Source organism: Geotrypetes seraphini, chromosome 4, assembly GCF_902459505.1.
Source record: "Geotrypetes seraphini chromosome 4, aGeoSer1.1, whole genome shotgun sequence".
Classification (NCBI taxonomy): Eukaryota; Metazoa; Chordata; class Amphibia; order Gymnophiona; family Dermophiidae; genus Geotrypetes; species Geotrypetes seraphini.
The window spans coordinates 165,945,248-165,964,126 of record NC_047087.1 but is presented as its reverse complement, the minus strand read 5'-3'; the positions used below and the strand labels follow the sequence as shown (position 1 = coordinate 165,964,126).

Below are 18,879 nucleotides of genomic sequence, written 5' to 3'. Positions count from 1 at the left end.
CCTACAGTGGCCAACCCAGATCCCAAGTACCTAGCTAGATCCCGGGGAAAATGGCGGAAATACTGATAAAAGAAAACATTGATGAACATTTTGAAAGAAACAAACTTCTAATAACCAGCCAACATGGTTTCTGCAAGGGGAAATCGTGCCTAACTAACTTATTGCACTTCTTCGAAGGAATTAACAAACGGATGGATAGAGAAGACCCCATAGACATCATATACCTAGATTTCTAAAAAGCCTTTGACAAGGTGCCTCATGAACGTCTACTCCGGAAACTGAAGAACCATGGGGTGGAAGGAGACTTACATAGATGGATTAGAAACTGGTTGGTGGGTAGGAAACAGAGGGTAGGAGTGAAGAGCCACTACTCGGACTGGAAGAGGGTCACGAGTGTTGTTCCGCAGGGCTCAGTGCTCAGGCCGCTGCTATTTAATATATTCATAAATGATCTAGAAACAGGGACGAAGTGTGAGATAATAAAATTTGCGGATGACCACCAAACTATTTAGTGGAGCTCGGACTAAAGAGGACTGTGAAGAATTGTAAAGGGAGTTGAACAAACTAGGGGAATGGGCGACGAGATGGCAGATGAAGTTCAACGTTCAGAAATATAAAGTATTACATGTGGGAAGCAGAAACCCGAGGTACAACTATACGATGGGAGGGATGTTATTGAATGAGAGTACCCAAGAAAAGGATTTGGGGGTAATGGTGGACATGACAATGAAGCCAACGGCACAGTGCACAGCGGCCGCTAAGAGAGCGAATAGAATGCTAGGTATAATCAAGAAGGGTATTACAACCAGAACGAAAGAAGTTATCCTGCCGTTGTATCGGGCGATGGTGCGCCCGCATCTGGAGTACTGCATCCAGTACTGGTCGCCGTACCTTAAGAAGGATATGGCATTACTCGAGAGGATTCAGAGGAGAGCGACACGTCTGATAAAAGGGATGGAAAACCTATCATACGCTGAGAGATTGGAGAAACTGTGTCTCTTTTCCCTGGAGAAGAGGAGACTTAGAGGGGATATGATAGAGACTTACAAGATCATGAAGGGCATAGAGAGAGTAGAGAGGGACAGATTCTTCAAACTTTCAAAAAATAAAAGAACAAGAGGGCATTCGGAAAAGTTGAAAGGGGACAGATTCAAAACGAATACTAGGAAGTTCTTCTTTACCCAATGTGTGGTGGACACCTGGAATGCGCTTCCAGAGGACGTAATAGGGCAGAGTACAGTACTGGGGTTTAAGAAAGGATTGGACAATTTCCTGCTGGAAAAGGGGATAGAGGGGTATAGATAGAGGATTACTGCACAGGTCCTGAACCTGTTGGGCTGCCGCGTGAGTGGATTGCTGGGCACGATGGACCTCAGGTCTGACCCAGCGGAGGCATTACTTATGTTCTTATGCTTCTTATCATAGGACTAAGCAGTGGATTTCCTCAAGCCATCTCAATAATGGCCTAAGGACTTCTCTTTTAGGAAATTATCCAAACCTGTTTTAAACCTTGCTAAGCTATTAGCTATTAGGTCTGGCTCAGTGGAATTATCAGTTTTCTACACTCTGCCCCATGAAACTAGTCCCCTGTTCCTTTAATGAAGTCAGAGAATTTGTGGGATATGTGGATGGATTGAAGACTAGATCTAACAAGTGAGTAATAACAGCATAATACAATTTTCTTCTTGTGTTTTTCTACAGATGGTGAATGAAATGTGCATGAATGTGCAGGAGCACATAGACATGCTCAATGCCTGCACAGGGGGAGAAGTTGACACCGACATACTTGGTGCTGAAGAGGCAGTCAGGGAAGCAAACCTTACCATCAGCGTATGCCTCTGTTATTTCCCTGATTGTCTTCTTTTTTTCTCGCTCCCTATGCTCCTAAGTGGTTTCCAACCTTTTTCCCTCAGGGACGTAACACAACCAGATCACAGTAGAACACAATTGTTGGCATTTTGCTTTTTCAAAGACTTAATCTCAAGCTGCTGATTCACATTAACTTTAGGAGATATCAGCCTGCGGGTTCAGTGTAACACTTGCCTGCTCATTTTAAGTCTTTTTAGCAGTCTCTTAGAACTGCAGGATAGTAGGTCCTGGTATCATTGCTCCAGGTTTGCACTTTATGCTTCTGCAATTAGTCAGTGGAATATACTCTTTAGAAACCATTTATTGATGCTTGGATAATGCTACCTATTGACTACTGTGTTAATTACATTGCACAGTTTTATGCACACCAATAGAACACTGACCAATCTGGCATCCTCAGACCTCCCTTGGGTTGTATATCTGCAGGAAGCTGCTGGTAGGTTGAAGAGCAGCAGACATGGGAAGTAGGAGCAAAATATGTCATTTCACTGAAAAATATAGGCCCTTTTGGTAGGGAAACACTACATCAGAAATTTAGAGCAATGTATGCTTATTGTAAGTATGAGACTTCTGTTAGGCAATAATAATTCTGATGTAAGAAATAAAGGCAATAGTGGAATTATCAGACTCCTAATCAAATATTTGCATATTTTATGCCTCAGATTTTGCCAGTTTTATGCGAGACAGGAAATGTTCCTTACCAGAAGAGTAAATTACAGCACAAGCTGGAGTGCCTGACTGAGGAGATATCCCAGGCCTGCCAACAGGAGCTCCAGGTAAGCAATGGTGACAGGCACAGGGACAATGGCATAGTAAGGGGAGGGGGAGCGCAGTCTGCCCCGAGCACCGGCACCTCTCCAACCCGTTGCTGTGTGCAAGCCTTCCCTTCCCTCCGACACCCCAGACACTAAGCACCTTCCCACCTTCCTATCACCCCTCCCACAAAATCCTGGTGGTCTAGTGGGCTGGGAGGGGTTCAGATCAGACCCCCTTCCCCCAGCTTGCGAACCCTTCAACCCCGTCACCGCCGCCCCCCCCCCCCCATACCTTTTGTCAAAAATCAGGCACCTGAGCCAATCAGGATCTTGGGCCCCTTTCAAAGCATCCAGGATGCACCGGGAGGGGGAAGGGCTCCCATTATGAAGAGGCGGCCCCTCAAGGCAGGAGGGAGTAGGCATCCCTCCTGCCTGATTTTTAACAAAAGGTATGAGGAGGGCTGTGACGGGGTGGAGGGTTCTCGAGCTGGGGGGTGTCTTATCTGACCTCTCCAGCCCACTAGACTACCAGGATTTTTGGGAGGGGGATGGATGATCAGAAGGCGGGGGCACTTGGTGTCGGGGGGAGGATGTCAGGGGGTACTGGTTTTGTCAGTGGGGAAGGGATATGCGTGCAGATGAGGGGGTATGGAAGTGCGCCTCTGCCCTGGGCGCCCCCTACACTCGCTATGGCACTTCACAGGGATATGCAGATTTACTCCTGAATTTTACTCTGCTCTTGGCTGTGTTTCAGCCTGCGCATAATGAAGAGTGAAGGTCTAATGTAGAAGTCTTCAACCTCTTCCATGTAATGGGCCACAGTGTGAATATGAGAAAGCTCTGAAAGACCAAAAGATTACACTTACTCTGCCTTGATCTGCTTGCTTGGAGTAGGTATTATCATTAAAAATTAATGCTAATATTGATCTACAACACTTCAAGGATATATTTTAAAAACTCACTTTATTATGAATTGTCAACAGTAGCAAATTCCATAAATGAGACATCTGAGTACCACAATTAAGAGATTATTTGTAGTTACTATTTCAAGTGGACAAGATTGAAATTAATGCATTTACAGGATTTGAAGAGCATTTCAACCAACAGTTTGAGGGCCAAAGGAGGACTTCAGGGGCCACATATTTGAGACCACTGGTCTATTGTTAAAACATGGATCAGCAATGTGGATATCTTCAAAAAGGTGTCTAACCATTCACAGGTAGATTTATAGAAGCAAGGAGGGAACATTGGCTATATGTGAGGAACTAGCACTCTACAGAATCACCTGGAAGCTCCAGTTCTGGCTTTGGCAATGATTCTGTCTCTGGGGGAATCATCCAGTTGCCTTTATTCCTCTTCTTCACAAGTTACCCAACTTAAAATATGGGATTAGAGCAGCTACATAAAAACCTGGTTATCTGCATTCTTTGCCACTTATTAATGGGGGATGTAAGACCAGCACCCCTCCAGCCATTTACCCAAATATTAAATAACAAAATTATACTTATCATAATAAGCAGTCAGACAGTTATTTGATATAAAAATGGGCTGCAGATTTATTTATTGGTGAGGTACATAAATCAATACATCCGAGCAAATTAAAGATTTAATAAATGAACAAACCAGAAACCTGACCATAGCCATATCAGCAAGCAGTCCCTTAATGCGAACCAAACAGATAATGTGCACTGCCATATCAGCAAGAGCAAGTATAGACCTAGGTCCTCCTGGACTAAATTTATTTGCTATAAGGCCCCAACCTCCACTGCCTGGTGAAAATTGAGGCCTTTTCAAAGGATTGCCTTTGAACGCACCCTTGCTTGGGTACCCCCACAGATGGAGCAACTGAATAAGTAATCTCCCCCCCAAGACCACAATATGTATTCAAGGGCCTCATAAAAATGATTAAGGAGTAAGTCAAGACCCATATCGGACAAATGGACATCGCGCCAGAAAGATCAGAACATGAGATGTCCACCCAGGTATATTGGACCTGAACCCACCCCGAGCCATAAGCCATTTCTCCACTTGATTAAGTTTTGCGATACCCCTTGTCCATCTTGTGCATTGTGAGGATGAGAAATAGTGTCTGACCATACAATAGAAATAACAGGAAACTAGTCCAGCATGGCCTTCAGTCTTTGATGGTATTTATTAGCTACTTGACTGGAGAGGTGCTGACATTGTTTCCACCAAGATGTACCCACTAGCAGATCTGGACATCTACCATGCTGCTTGAAAGTCCATAATAAGGGAACCAGGTCCTGTCAGCTCATTCATTACATTACATTAGTGTCTTCTATCCTGCTAATACCTTTCAGTTCTAGGCGGTTTACAACAAGAAATAAGCCTGAGTGTTCCCAGAGAGATTACTAAACTAAACTAAACTAAACCTTGGGTTTATATACCGCACCATCTCCATGAATGCGGAGCTCGGCACGGTTTACAGGAAGAAGGATGAGAGAGGAACTACAGTGGATTACAAGGTTGATAGCTATAGTTTGCAACGGGATCTAGGAAGGATCGATATGGTTTGGTTAGATCATTTGACAAATTTCTTGAATAGTATGGTTTTCAGTTCTTTCCTGAATGTTTTGTAGTTGGGTGTCATGGTCAGCAGATTTAAGAGGTGGCAGTCTATTTTCGCTGCTCTGGTGGCTAGTAGACCATCATATTTTTTTTTGCTTTGCATGTCTTTGATTGGGGGGTGGGTAAAGTGTGCTTGAGTTCTCCTTGGTCTGGATGTGTTTTTCCTGATTAGGAAGTTGTTCAGATAGCTTGGTCCATTGCCATTTAGGGCTTTGAACTGGGTGCAGTAGAATTTGTGTTGCATGCGTGCTTGTACTGGGAGCCAATGTGAGTCTTGGAAAGCTGAGGTAATGTGGTCGTATTTTTTCAGCGATTATATTAGTCTTAGGGCTGTATTTTGGACTGTTTGTAATTGTTTTAGCATGTTGGCGGGGCATGACAGGTAAAGTATGTAGTCCAGGAGTCCTGGGATTAGCACTTGTACTATGAGTTTGAATTGTTCATTGTTGAAGTATTTTCAGATTTGTCTTAAGTTGCACATGGTTGCGAATGCCTTCTGAACCGTTTTGTTGATATGAGGTTTAGGGCAGGATTAATTTGTAGAGGGCCCCTAGGCACACAAGTACACTGGGCCCCCTGCCCCGTCCCACCCCACAATGCGCCCAGGCGGAAACAAGAAGCTGCGTCAGAGGGAAGCTTTGGGCAAGCAGCACCGCTTGCACAATTACAGTTCCCGTTGCCTTTCTTACCCGCTTTGCTTGCTTGTCTTACTTTCTGTCGATAGGGGTGGGGCCTGCGTTTCCGATTGGGGGGGGGCCCGCGTTGCCAATCGATGCTGGAGGGGCCCATCGCCGTTTGGAAAAAACGTTGATGCCCTCCTTCATTGGGCCCTCCCTGTCCATTTTGGGCCCTAGGCATGTGTCTACTTGGCCTATTGGTTAATCCTACCCTGATGAGGTTGCATGGTGCAGCTTTTGTCTATCATTATTCCCAGCAGTTTTAGGTTGGGTTGTAGGGATATGTGATGGAGTTTATTTCTAGGTTTGTTATGGTTGGGGTTTTGTTTCTTTCTAGAAGTAAGAATTTGGTTTTGTCCCCTGTCACCCCACCAGGACACCCAAATACCACAATGAGCCAAGCCAAGATGAAGCCCACCAGAACGAACTGCTGTTCTGCACCCAGCCCGGTGGACAAACCAGTGCCCCCACAATACACACCTGAAAAGAAGTGCTAGGATCTGCAAAACAAGGAAAGAAAACAGGAAGCAAAAGAAAACAACAAACGCACCCAGGAAAAAATAGAATTGCATTGCACTAATCCTGTTTTCTGATGTAACTCCTGAACACTCCAGACTTCCATCGTCCTAGGTGCTGGATTACATCATCCCCGAGACCCACCATCTGGGCACTAGTAGATGCCCTGATGCAGAAGAAATGAGAACTAAAATGAGACACATCCAAACCCAAGTGTCAGACTACCAACTCAGCACCGCAGCAAACTGATATCTTGAAAGGGGCAAACAATCTTTGTGAAGAAAGAACCTGCCCAAAGTCTGAGGTCTGGAGACTAGCATATTGAAACAAATTAGCCCATGGGAAAGCAACCAGGCCATCTAATTGGTACACTATGATAGTTTGCCCTAAAGAATGACACAGGAACAGAATTAATCACTATTCCCATCCCCGCGGATAAATGCGGGAAACCATCCCATGTCATTCTTTAGTATCTCTCTCAAACCTGTCCTTCTACACCAGCATTCTTCAATGCAAGGCTTAAAGGTCAGTGATTGTGCCCATTCGTACTCTGATTTTTCCTTCTCTCCATAAACAATGACATGGGGAATGTTTCCCACGGTAATCTGCGGTGATGAATTCTGTCACCATGTCATTCTCTGGTTTGCCCCTGAGCCAGTTGGTTAGTTTTCAATCTATCCACCACAGTACTAACTCCGTCACGCAGAAAGTGTATATGCTTATGCAGAAGACCACCTGAAATGGAAGAAGCAGAATGGGAATCGAGCTCCCTGATGTGAAGAGCTATGAAAAAGGCCAGAGTGAAAACTGCCCTGATAAGCATTTTCGAGTTGGGATGTTGTAATAAGACCTTCCCAAACATCACTACAATATCATGTGTGATCGGGAGATGGACATCCGGCATCAGTGGTTCAACTCTTTCCTAAGTCTTAAACATCTATTTCACCAGAAATCCATCTGCCAGGTCCTACACTCCAGTAGTCTTTGCAAAAAAAGGCAAATCTGGTCACATGCTGTACTACCTGTCCCTTAGAAAGGCCCTGCAATTTCACAAAAATAACGTAACATATCCAATCATCACAGGAATGTTTCCACCCTATTGCATCCAGCAACATAAGCTCGCCAAGTCAATGGTGCCACAGACTGCCTCAGCATCTGTTGAACTATCACTCCTAGATGCCAAAAGTGAGAAGACATTAGGGTGCCGTCCAAGTCCACTCCTGTTGTCAACAACCAAAAGCACTGGAATTGAAAACGGGATTAAGTATCGGCAATGGAATTCTGAAACTCTGGCACATGATGAGCCCTAAAGGAGATATTTAGTGTTAGACATTTTAATATGAGAATACACATTAAAGAATTCACCTGCAAACAATGTGCTGTCTATTGACTACCTCCACAACTCCCCAGTTGTCACAGCAGAATAATACTCGATTATCACGCAAATGATCTGGCCACATCTTGCAAGCTACTAGTTCCAAAAATGCAGTATTCTTCACTGCACCCATCTCCTGCCACTTGGGTGGCCGTTGAATAGTACATCATGAGCCTTGACAGAAAACAGTGAAACTAATGCCTTTAGCTGCTTCAGAAACAGCCCAAAATCCACATTAGAATTTTTGGTGTCTTGCATTGGTTGCACACCATTGAAATCATGCAAAAACAGAGCCGTATCCAAGTCTCTTTGAATACCTACCAACAAACGGACATGGTGATGAGGATGAAGTACCCCTGCCGTAGCTGCTGCCAACTGCTGAATGAAAACCCGCCCCATGGGAATTGCCCAACAAGCAAAATTCAAGCTACCGATCAAAGATTGTATAGTATGCAACTTAGTCTTGTGGCAATCTAGTTACCATGTGCACTGTGCCAATCTCAATACCCAGGAAGGTCAAAACCACCCCCAGACCCTCCTCCTTTGAAAGTGGAACACCAAATTCTTTGGCAACCTCCAAAAAGGACAACATTGGTCTAGCACTATCATCCGTCGCCACAGGACCCACGAAGAGAAAGTCATTGAGATAATGAATTATGGTAGAAATAGGGTTGCCAGATGTCCAGGAAAACCCAGTTTGTCCAGGTTTTGAAAGTCCTCAAGTTCAGGGCCACATCTGGAGGGCCTCTGCGCATGCACAGACATTGATGTGATGTTACACACAAGCTTGCATGCACGTGACATCACTTTGTCATCCGCATATGCACAGAGGCCCTTCAAACGTGGCCCCAAGCTCAATGAGGTTCTTGTGGGGGCAGATCATGGTGGAGCTGGAGGCGGAATGGGGAGGGGCTTGGGCAGAACAGGTGTCCCTTTTTTTTTTTTTAGAAATGACAGTGAAGGGGGAAAGCATCATGATAGGAAAAAGTTGAACTGCAAAGAGGTCTGCTATTTGCCTCAGAGAGATCTCCTAAGCCAGTTTACTAATAACCACCTCAGACAATTTACTGATGGATGGCACATTGTGAACTAGGTTGTTGACAAATAGCGCCTCTGTAGGGAATAAGAAAACTTAAAGAAAACCATGAAAGCAGCAGACTCGCTGCTGCCTTATTGCAGTATGATGAAAGCTATGGACAAATAGCCTGTACATCAACTGGAGCTCTAGAAAAAGGAACAATAATTGGTGGTCTGGGAAGCAGAAGGAGCCCTCTTTTTTGTACATTTGGATACTGGATGGGATACACCACAACCAGCACAGACATGCTTTAATTTAATGGGCAAGAGGGCTTATTATATCGCCAACAGATGTCAGGAAATCACACCTCATGGATGCACCTACTGAGCTGGCATTGCCACGAAAGGAGCGAGAAGCAACAAAACTCAGGTGAAACTGGGCAGGGGCAGATGGAACTAGGAGGGCCTGGGGACAGGGTCATGGGTCTGGATTTTAGTTCCAGAAAATCTGGTAACCCTACTCCTTCTCCTCCCAACTTTATCAGGCTGCCTAGGATGGGATGGCCCAGCATGACCTAGGGGAGAGATTTGAGGCCTGCCAGCACCATGAGATCTGCCTGCTGAATTGAATCCACCTACAACCCCCAGCTTTGTAGAAAGTGAACTCCCTGTCAAAGGAAAATCCCCTGCAGAGCCAGCAAGAGACTGGCTCACAGCAGAGGGATTTCTGGTTGCTTTGGCAGTCATTGCAGCACCACAACAAAAATAATCTCCTTTGAGGCATCAGCAGGCACAGAGGTGGCTAAGTGGACTGAGTCCACAGAGACTGCATCTCTTGTCTGAAGATTCTTCCAACGTGTCACCAGTCAGAAGGAAAAGCTCTGCTGGGTAATCAGGACTTCCTTCTGCCTTGGAAACAGCTGTGCTGCACATGGAGAATATGATTCTGCCTGTACTGTGACTTGAACCCCTAACCTATTAAATCAAAGCTCTGCTATTCTACCACTATACTATGCAGGGCCTGATTACAATTGCAGGCCAACAAACCCTAATAAACCAAAGCTAATGAAGTAGTGGAGGAAAAAAAACTGGATGCATCCAAGGAGTAGGGTTACCAGATTTTCCAGAACTAAAATCCAGAACTATGGGCTCGCCCCAGGCCCTTCCAGTTTTACTCGAGTCATGCCTCGTTCCGCCCCCAGCTACGCCCCCTCAACCTGTTCACTTGTCCGGAGGGCATCTGCGTATGCACTGGTGTGATGCGATGATATCGCATGCTTGCATCCATGCATGCACTGATGCCATCCCGACGTCGTTCCTAGCTGGAAGCTTTTCAAAACCCGGGCAAAGTGCCAGATTTTGGAAAAGCCATCTGGACGCCTGGACATGTCCGGGGAAATTCAGATATCTGATTATCCCTACCAAGAAACAAGAAGGAAATTTCCTGACCTTGGAGGAGTCCTGAATAAAAACCCCATCTTGGCCTCAACTCAAACCTCAAAAAGAAGGCTCCAATTGGAGCAGCCATCCACATTGAACCTTTTCTTCTTATCCAATCCCAAGTCAGGCAGATCCCGCTCTAGCAGAAACTGTTACAACTCTGTCAGTTGACTCACCCAAAGCCCCCCTCCCAAGGAGTAAGACCTGCTGGGTCCACCATATCCAATGTTGCATCAAGTGTGCAGCTACCCCCACTCCCCCATTAATGATGGGCTCAGGACAAGCCTGTCATTCTAATTAAACCCCCCTTTTTCAAAAGTATAGTGTGGTTTTTAGCACCAGCCAAGGCGTTAACAGCTCCAACACTCATAGAATTCCTATGAGCGTAGGCGCTGTTAGAACTGCGGCTGGTGCTAAAAACCATACTATGCTTTTGCCAAAGGGGGGGGGCAATTTATTTATTTATTTTTAAAATTTATCACCCGTTTAGAACATAAGCAGTTTACAAAACACAGTCATAAAAAAACAGCAACACCAAAATAAATTTTTAAAACCCATTAAAAACCGCCAGTCATTCCTCTGCACAATAAATGTACTTTTAAGAGGCACAAACAACCTGCTACATATACTGCTTCTTACTTTCTTTTATACAAAAAGGCATGGCCAAAAAAAAGTGTCTTTAACAGCTTCTTAAAACAAAGCTTATCCACACACAGGCGCAGAAGACTTACCCCAGAAAACAATGGATGTCTAGTGACAGTGAGAGAATAAATTCTTATATGTTGCTAATATAACTGCTAATTTGTTCATCAGAGTGTAAATTATAAACTATAAACTCATAGGGCCCAATATTTAGCCTCTGGTAGTAAGCGGCTTTTAAACTAATCATAGCCATAGGCTGAATTAACTCCAAATATTGAATGCTGGGACATGTCTGAACTCCAGCATGGAATATCCAGGTTAATGCAACACTGTGATTGGTGCCTGGTTAACTCAACAGTTAAAACTAGGATAGCTTTCAGTTTTCCTAACTTTATTTGCTCACTTAACTAAATATCACTGTTAACTGGTTAAGAGCTTGGCTGTGCCCAAGCTCCATCCAGTTAGTGCTTTGGCAGTTCAGAGAGGATATTCTGCAGAATTATTCTACTAAGTGCCATTGAATATCTGGGCATGACCCACTCAGCAGGGTTTAAATCCTTTTGAATATCGACCCCTTATGCAGCAATTCCATAACTGGGCTCTACGAGTTAGGTGCCAAGATGTGACATAAGAACATAAGTAATGCCTCTGCTGGGTCAGATCAGAGGTCCATCAAAACCAGCAGTCCTCTCACGTGGCGGCCCATCAGGTCCAGGACCTGTATAGTAATCCTCTATCTATACCCTTCTATACCCTTTTCCTTCAGGAAATCATCCAATCCCTTCTTGAACCCCAAAACCGTACTCTGTCCTATCACGCCCTCTGGAAGCACATTCCAGGTGTACACCACCCTCTGGGTGAAGAAGAACTTCCTATCATTGGTTTTGAATCTGTCCCCTTTTAACTTTTCCAAATGCCCTCTCTTTATTGTAGTCGTTCTTGAGCTAGTTCTATAATAGAAAAATAGAAACATGGTGGCAGATAAAGGCCAAATGGCCTATCCTGTCTGCCCATCCGCAGTAACCATTATCTCTTCCTGTCTCTTAAGAGAATCCACTTGCCTATCCCACGCTTTCTTGAATTCAGACACAGTCTCTGTCTCCACCACCTCTTCAGAGACTGTTCCACGTATCTACCACCCTATCTGTAAAAAAAAAACTCCTGAGCCTATCACCACTTAACTTCAAACTATGCCCTTTCATTCCAGAGCTTCTTTTCAAATGAAAGAGAGACTCGATTCATGCGCATTTACACCATGTAGGTATTTAAATGTCTCTATCATATCTCCCCTCTCCCTCCAAAGTATACTTATACAGATCTTCTTTTGCTCCTGCCCAGCCTATGCCACATATAAAATGGCACCCCTAGAGTAAGCCTTGCATGTCTACCACTAGAGGTCTCTGTATAAGAAAATATTTCCATATATGGGGATATGTCCCTAGTAGTACTCACGCCAATTAGATGCAGCATGTCGGGCAGGAGCAAAGGGGATTGTTCCTGCCCAGCAACCACTGGCCCTTCTGAAGCCCTCTATGGAGGTAGCAGGGCCTTTAGGCTAGAATTATGCTGCTTGGTGAGAATCCTACTGGGAGGGATAGATGCTGTGTGTGGGGAGCCTATTGAGAAGGACTGTTGTATACTGCGCTGCTGCACTGTAAACACTGGGCCATAGATTTATAGTCTGATGCTCCCCGGAGATAAAATAATCCTAACTTTTATTTTACTGTGATTTCTGGGCCATAGCACAACTGTGTGTTTTTACTTCCTGCACAATCTTCTTTTCAAGGTTTCTCTTTGTCTTTCTTTTTAGCACCTTGCATTTGATTAGCCATTCCTTGTGCTGTTTACAATTAATTTCAGTTAGATCCTTCTTCCACTTCTCTTTTAGCTCTAATAACTTCCTTCACCTCACTCATTAACCATGTCAGCTGCCATTTGGTCTTCCTTCTCCTTTTTAAATCTAATATAATAAAAGCCTAAGTGCGCATGCGCACTCCCACCTGCGTGTTCCGTTTTCCGTGTGCTGTAGGGCCCCGCAAGTAGGAATGCGCATGTGCGCTTAGGCGGAGGCTGTTGGCCGTGGCAGCTCATGGCGGTTGCAGGCCGCGGTGGCTGTCGGTGGAGGCCAGACGCGAGGTAAGGGGTGCTGCTGGACAGGGGAACAGACGGGGGGAGAAAAAGGAAGGGAGGCCTACTGCTGGATAGGGGGACAGGAAAGAGGTGCTGATGGAAAAGGGAAGAGACGGAGGGGGGAAGAAAAAGGAAGGGAGGCCTACTGCTGGACAGGGGGACAGGAAAGAGGTGCTGCTGGACAGGGGGGAGATAAAAAAAGGGAGAAGGGCTACTGCTGGATAAGGGGAGCAGTGAAGGGGTGGTGGTGGACACAGGGAAGGTAAAAGGAAGGGAGAATGGGTGGACAGCCGAGGAAAAATAAAGAGAGAAAGAAAGACAGAAATACAGAAATTGGCTAAGGAGAGAGAGAGAGAGAGAGAGAAAGAAATAAACACAGACACACACACATATATTCTAGCACACCGTTAATGTAACGGGCTATAAGACTAGTAGTATATGTAATATATCTAGTCTGGGCTTCCAGGATGGCATTTTTGAATAACATGCAAGCCTGATATAAATTGTTGCTCTTTGCAGCTACTCCTCTAAGTTTATTTTTTAATATTCTCCTCATGTTATCATAGTCTCCTTTTATAAAGTTAAATGCTGTTGTATTGGATTTCCTGTGTGAACTTATTCCAGGGATTATATCAAATCTGATCAAGTTATGATCACTTTTCTCAAGCAGCCCCAGCACCATTATCTCCTGCGCCAGTTCATGCACTCCATGAAAAAACAGGGGCTCCTTTTATCAAACCGCGCTAGTGGTTTAACGTGCGTAATAGCGCGCGTTAAACCACCGGCTATGCTAGCCACTAACGCCTGCCTTAAGCAGGTGGTAGTTTTATGGCCAGCACGTGATTAAAAGTCGCTAACCCCGCTAGCACGGCTTGATAAAAGGATCCCTAGGTCTAGAATTGCTTCGTCTCTTGTCAGTGAATCAGCTGATCTATAAAGCAGTCCTTGATTTCATCAAGGAATTTTATCTCCCTAGCATGCCCTGATGTTACATTTACCTAGCCAATATTGGGGTAGTTTAAATCAGAAAAAAACCCCAATAACTCTCTACTCGCATCCAAAGACATAAGAATCATTGCTATAAAACGCTTAAAAAGAAGTAGAGAAGACCTCAGTGAAAACAGCAATCTGCTCAATTCAAGCAATTGACAAATAGTCGAGCGGGCACACATTAACCATAGGCCAAAAAACTCCATTCAGTAACTTACGTAAACAGTGATTTAAACAAACTTTGGGAAAACTGCATCAAAATATATCAAGATCTCTCAAAAATAACCCAGTGTGGGTTGAAAAAATTGGGCAAAAATGCAGAAACACTCAAATAGACTGTCCTTTATATGCAGAAACACTCGATTGAATTGTCTTTCATCAAATCAATCTTACAACCAAACAAAAAAAAAATCAGTGCAAAATGAACACAACTTTTGCACAAAATACGTGGAAAGGCATAATAAAAAAAAGTCTAAGTCTCTTTTTGGCCTAAGACGCTAGGCGCCCAAAGTCAGCAGCAGGGAAATGTCCATTCTCAAAAAAAAAATCCATCCAAAATGTGGTTTCTTTTTAGAATGGCCTACCAGTACTTTCAGGCATTTAATTGCCAGACCCCCACTACGTCTATCTTTAAAACATATTCCCGACCAAAAATTTGCCCAAGTCCCAAACCAAGACCTTTTAGGCATAGGAGGGGCCAGTCCTTTGCCTAACACCATGATTCTCTAATTGGCATCTGTCATAAGTGCCAGTTAGAGAATCAAAGAACCTGTTCCCCCATTCTCCCCTCCCCCCCGCAAAGACTACAGCAGGAGAGATGCCCAATCTCTCCTGCCGGACACCCCCCACCCCTCTAATTATTTTTCTTTGTATTTCCATATCTTTTATTCTTTGTAGAATTATAAATATGCAATATAATTTTTTTTTTTAAACAGTACCAGAGACTCTAAGGGCTACACTACTGCCTAAACTGACTTTGCTGAAAAAGCAGTTAATTTTTCTGTATTTTAAACTAATGTTAAACACTAAACACAGACTTTCCTCAACTGTTATCTGTGTCCTAATCTCATCTTAACTTAAGCTCTGAAATGCAACCTAAAATTCTAATCTAGACTAAAACATTTTTTATATAAAAACCCTAACAGAGACTCTAAAGCAGGGGTGTCAAAGTCCCTCCTCGAGGGCCGCAATCCAGTTGGGTTTTCAGGATTTCCCCAATGAATATGCATGAGATCTATCTGCATGCACTGCTTTCATTGTATGCCAATAGATCTCATGTATTTTAATTGGGGAAATCCTGAAAACCCGAATGGATTGCGGCCCTCGAGGAGAGACTTTGACACTCATGCTCTAAAGACTCTATTGCCTAAACTGACATTGCTAAAAAAGCAGAGTACTGAACTAAAAAAGTAAAAGAGAAGGACATTGAAATAACCTACTGAAGCCCAAGTTTTACCTTTTCCAAAGTTTGAAAGCCATCAGGTAAGATATTCCAATGGAGTTTTCCTTCCCTTTATCAGATCCACATTTTACACCTCTTCAGGACAAGGAGCAGTTGAGGTCTCTTCTTAACATAAGATATATACCCTTGTATTCCACAAAGACTGATCAATGTTCCAGTTTATTTGTAGGTCAGCACAAAATGGGGGCTATCCTACAATGAATGCTGATGTTATATTTCTTTTATATTTTAGAATTGTATGCAGTCTATCCTGGATACTACCCAGAATCTGTGTCCTAAGGTATTGCAAAAAACAGGTGTTCGGGATCAACTCGCTAGCACCATTTCCAGTAAAGTCATTCACCAAGAAACTCTCAAACTGACTTTACTTCTAAATCAACTGAAGGATGACATCACTAGTATGATCAAGTGAGTTTGTGTCCGATTGCTCTTGCACTCTGTTGTGTGATAAAAGGGCTTCATGTTCATTCTCTGGTTCTCAGGCAGTTCTGAAATAGGAGGAGGGTAGGGAGATTTCCATTCCAAAGCATTCTGAGGATTGTAGAAACAAAGATGAGACATACGTCAGTCATTTAAAAAACATGCTCTTTATGGTGAGTAATAGTAATAATAAGCTGGAACCTTTCAGTAAATACTTTTGAGATTCACTATAAAACAATTCCATGACTCATAAAATCAGAATACATCTATAAAAAGGATCATCATATAGTTTAATAATTCATTTCATACGAGGGGGTGCTGAAAGGTTCTCAGTCCAACCAACTTCCTAAATTCTGTGCATTATTTTGCTGCTGTAGCTGAAAAAAGTATTATTTTATTTTGAAAAGTGCCAATTTGCAGAATCGCGGTGGCGGCGAAAAGGGCAAACAGAATGCTAGGAATGATTAACAAGGGGATCACAAACAGATCTGAAAAGGTTATCATGCCGTTATACCGAGCCATGGTACGCCCCCACCTAGAATACTGTGTCCAACACTGGTCACCGTACATGAAAAAGGACATAGTACTACTCGAAAGGGTCTAGAGAAGAGCAACAAAAATGGTTAAGGGACTGGGGGAGTTGCCTTACAATGAGAGGCTCGAGAAACTAGGCCTCTTCTCCCTTGAGAAGAGAAGACTGAGAGGGGACATGATCGAAACATTCACAATACTGAAGGGAATTGACTTAGTAGAGAAAGAGAGACTGTTCACCCTCTCCAAGGTGAAGAGAACGAGAGGGCACTCGCTAAAGTTAGAAGAGAAAAGATTCCATATAAACATAAGGAAGTTCTTCACCCAGAGAGTGGTAGAAATCTGGAACACTCTTCTGGAGGCTGTTATAGGGGATAGCACCCTTCAAGGATTTAAGACAAGGTTGGATAAGTTCCTACTGGAACAGAACATACGCAAGTAAGGCTAGACTCAAATAGGGCACTGGTCTTTGACTGCTGGGCACGATGGACCACTGGTCTGACCCAGCAGCAGCAATTCTTATGTTTCAGATCATTAATAAAACCATGTCTACTCATCCTTCTTTTCTCTGTCCCTACCTGTATTAGATTTGGGATTATTGAGTATTATATTTTATACCCCTTCCTCACTTACATTGATGTACTTTTCATATAACACCAACACTTTGTCTGTACATTATTGACTATTGTACTTTTCTTGTGTACCACTTTCCCTTTTGCATTTGTATTTTGTAAAACTTTCAATAAATTTTCAAGGAAAAAAAAAAAAGAAAAAAAGTATGGAATTTTCAAGTGTGGAACTCGGATCCATCATGAAGTTCCTATTCCTGCAGAAGAAATCTCTACAGGAAATCCATGAATGTATGATGCAACAATGAATGACAAATGTCCATCATACTCCACAGTGAAGAAGTGGTGTGCAAACCTTCAGCCTGGAGACTGAACTTGCTGCTGCAAGGTCTGGGAGGCCTCAAACAGTTGACCATATCCATAACCTGATTTTGGCAGATCGGCAAAAAATTGCTGAGACACTATAGATATTGAGGAAATATGGTGTATAATCCACAAACAGCTGGGTATGCCCAAATGTTTGAATGCTGATGAGAAATGATGTTGAGTGGACACTTCAAAGTTGACTTTGCAGCGTTTTCAGTGAGCTGGTGCCAACATTTTTGAATGACTAGTTACTGTTGTGAAACATGGTTATACTACTATGATCCTGAGACAAAACAGCTCTTGCAATGGCGGCACTCAGGTTCTCCAAGGCCAAAGAACTTCAAGACCCAAACATTAGCAGGAAGGGTCATGGCCACAGTGTTTTGGGATCAGAAATGTGTTGTAATGACTATCTTCTGAGGGGCCAAACATTTAATGTAGAATACTACTGTAACTTGCTGTGCCAATTAAAGGAGGCACTGAAAGAAAAAAGGAGTTCTCTGTTTGCAAAACAATGCACTTGCTCACAAGACTGGCAAAACAATGGATGTTTTGACTCAGTTGGGATTTCAGTGCATAGAAAATCTACCCTAATCACCAGATATTGCTCTATTTTCTGTTTCCAAACCTTAAAAAGAGTTTGAAAGGGTAACAATCTACGAGTGATTCAGAGATGATTGAAGCAGTGGAGCAGTATTTCAGTGACCAGACATCAGAGTATTTTTGGAAGGGTTACAAAATCTTCAGACATAATGTGCCAAGTGTGTTGAACTTAGGGGTGAATATGTGAAATAACTTGTAAGTTTCATGGCCTCACATCATTCCCTTCTTGGCTGGACTGAGAACTTTTTAGCACCCCCTCGTAATCATTTGAATGTCTGTATGTTTACTTTGTTTATTCACTTTTCTACTCTACTTAAAAATTACTTAGCTGAATCTCACATATAGACAGTTCAACAATCCATATCCTTTCATGTATGAAAAAACCATCCAACATGGACTGTGTTTACAATCAAGTTTTGTTTCAGGTATCTTCAGCCAAGTAACTGCTACACTGTAGGATGGCTTGCCTCTTCTGCCATTTGATTTCTCAAAGCACAAACTTAATAACCCAATTCAACATGACTTCCCTTATAAATACAGACACTTAAGAAAAGCCATGCTGAGTCAAACTAAGGTCCATCTCAGCCAGCATCCTGTCTCTGATATTGTTCTGTCTCAGCAGATACCAAAAAGTACATCCAGTTTCTTATAACACATTTCAAGGAATAAGTGTTAACTAAAAACTGAGAAATCCCCAGGTCCGGACAGAATCCATCCAAGGGTTCTGAAAGAATTAAAGGAGGAGATAGCAGAACTACTGCAGCAAATTTGCAATCTATCCCTGAAAACAGGCATGATCCCGGAGGACTGGAAGATAGCCAACGTTACACCTATCTTTAAAAAGGGATCAAGAGGTGACCCAGGAAACTACAGACTTGTGAGTCTGACCTCGGTTCCGGGGAAAATGGCGGAAGCACTGATAAAAGAA

General features: G+C 43.3%; 1 protein-coding gene across 1 annotated transcript in view; it reads left to right on the top strand.

Annotated features, from left to right (window-relative positions):
* Positions 1-18,879, top strand: part of CARMIL2 (capping protein regulator and myosin 1 linker 2) — a 582,193-nt gene that overhangs the window by 127,129 nt on the left and 436,185 nt on the right. Inside the window, exons 14-16 of the mRNA XM_033941489.1 lie at positions 1,702-1,830; positions 2,532-2,645; positions 15,695-15,870. Coding sequence (XP_033797380.1) covers positions 1,702-1,830; positions 2,532-2,645; positions 15,695-15,870 — 419 coding nt within the window. The remainder of the gene's footprint in view (positions 1-1,701; positions 1,831-2,531; positions 2,646-15,694; positions 15,871-18,879) is intronic.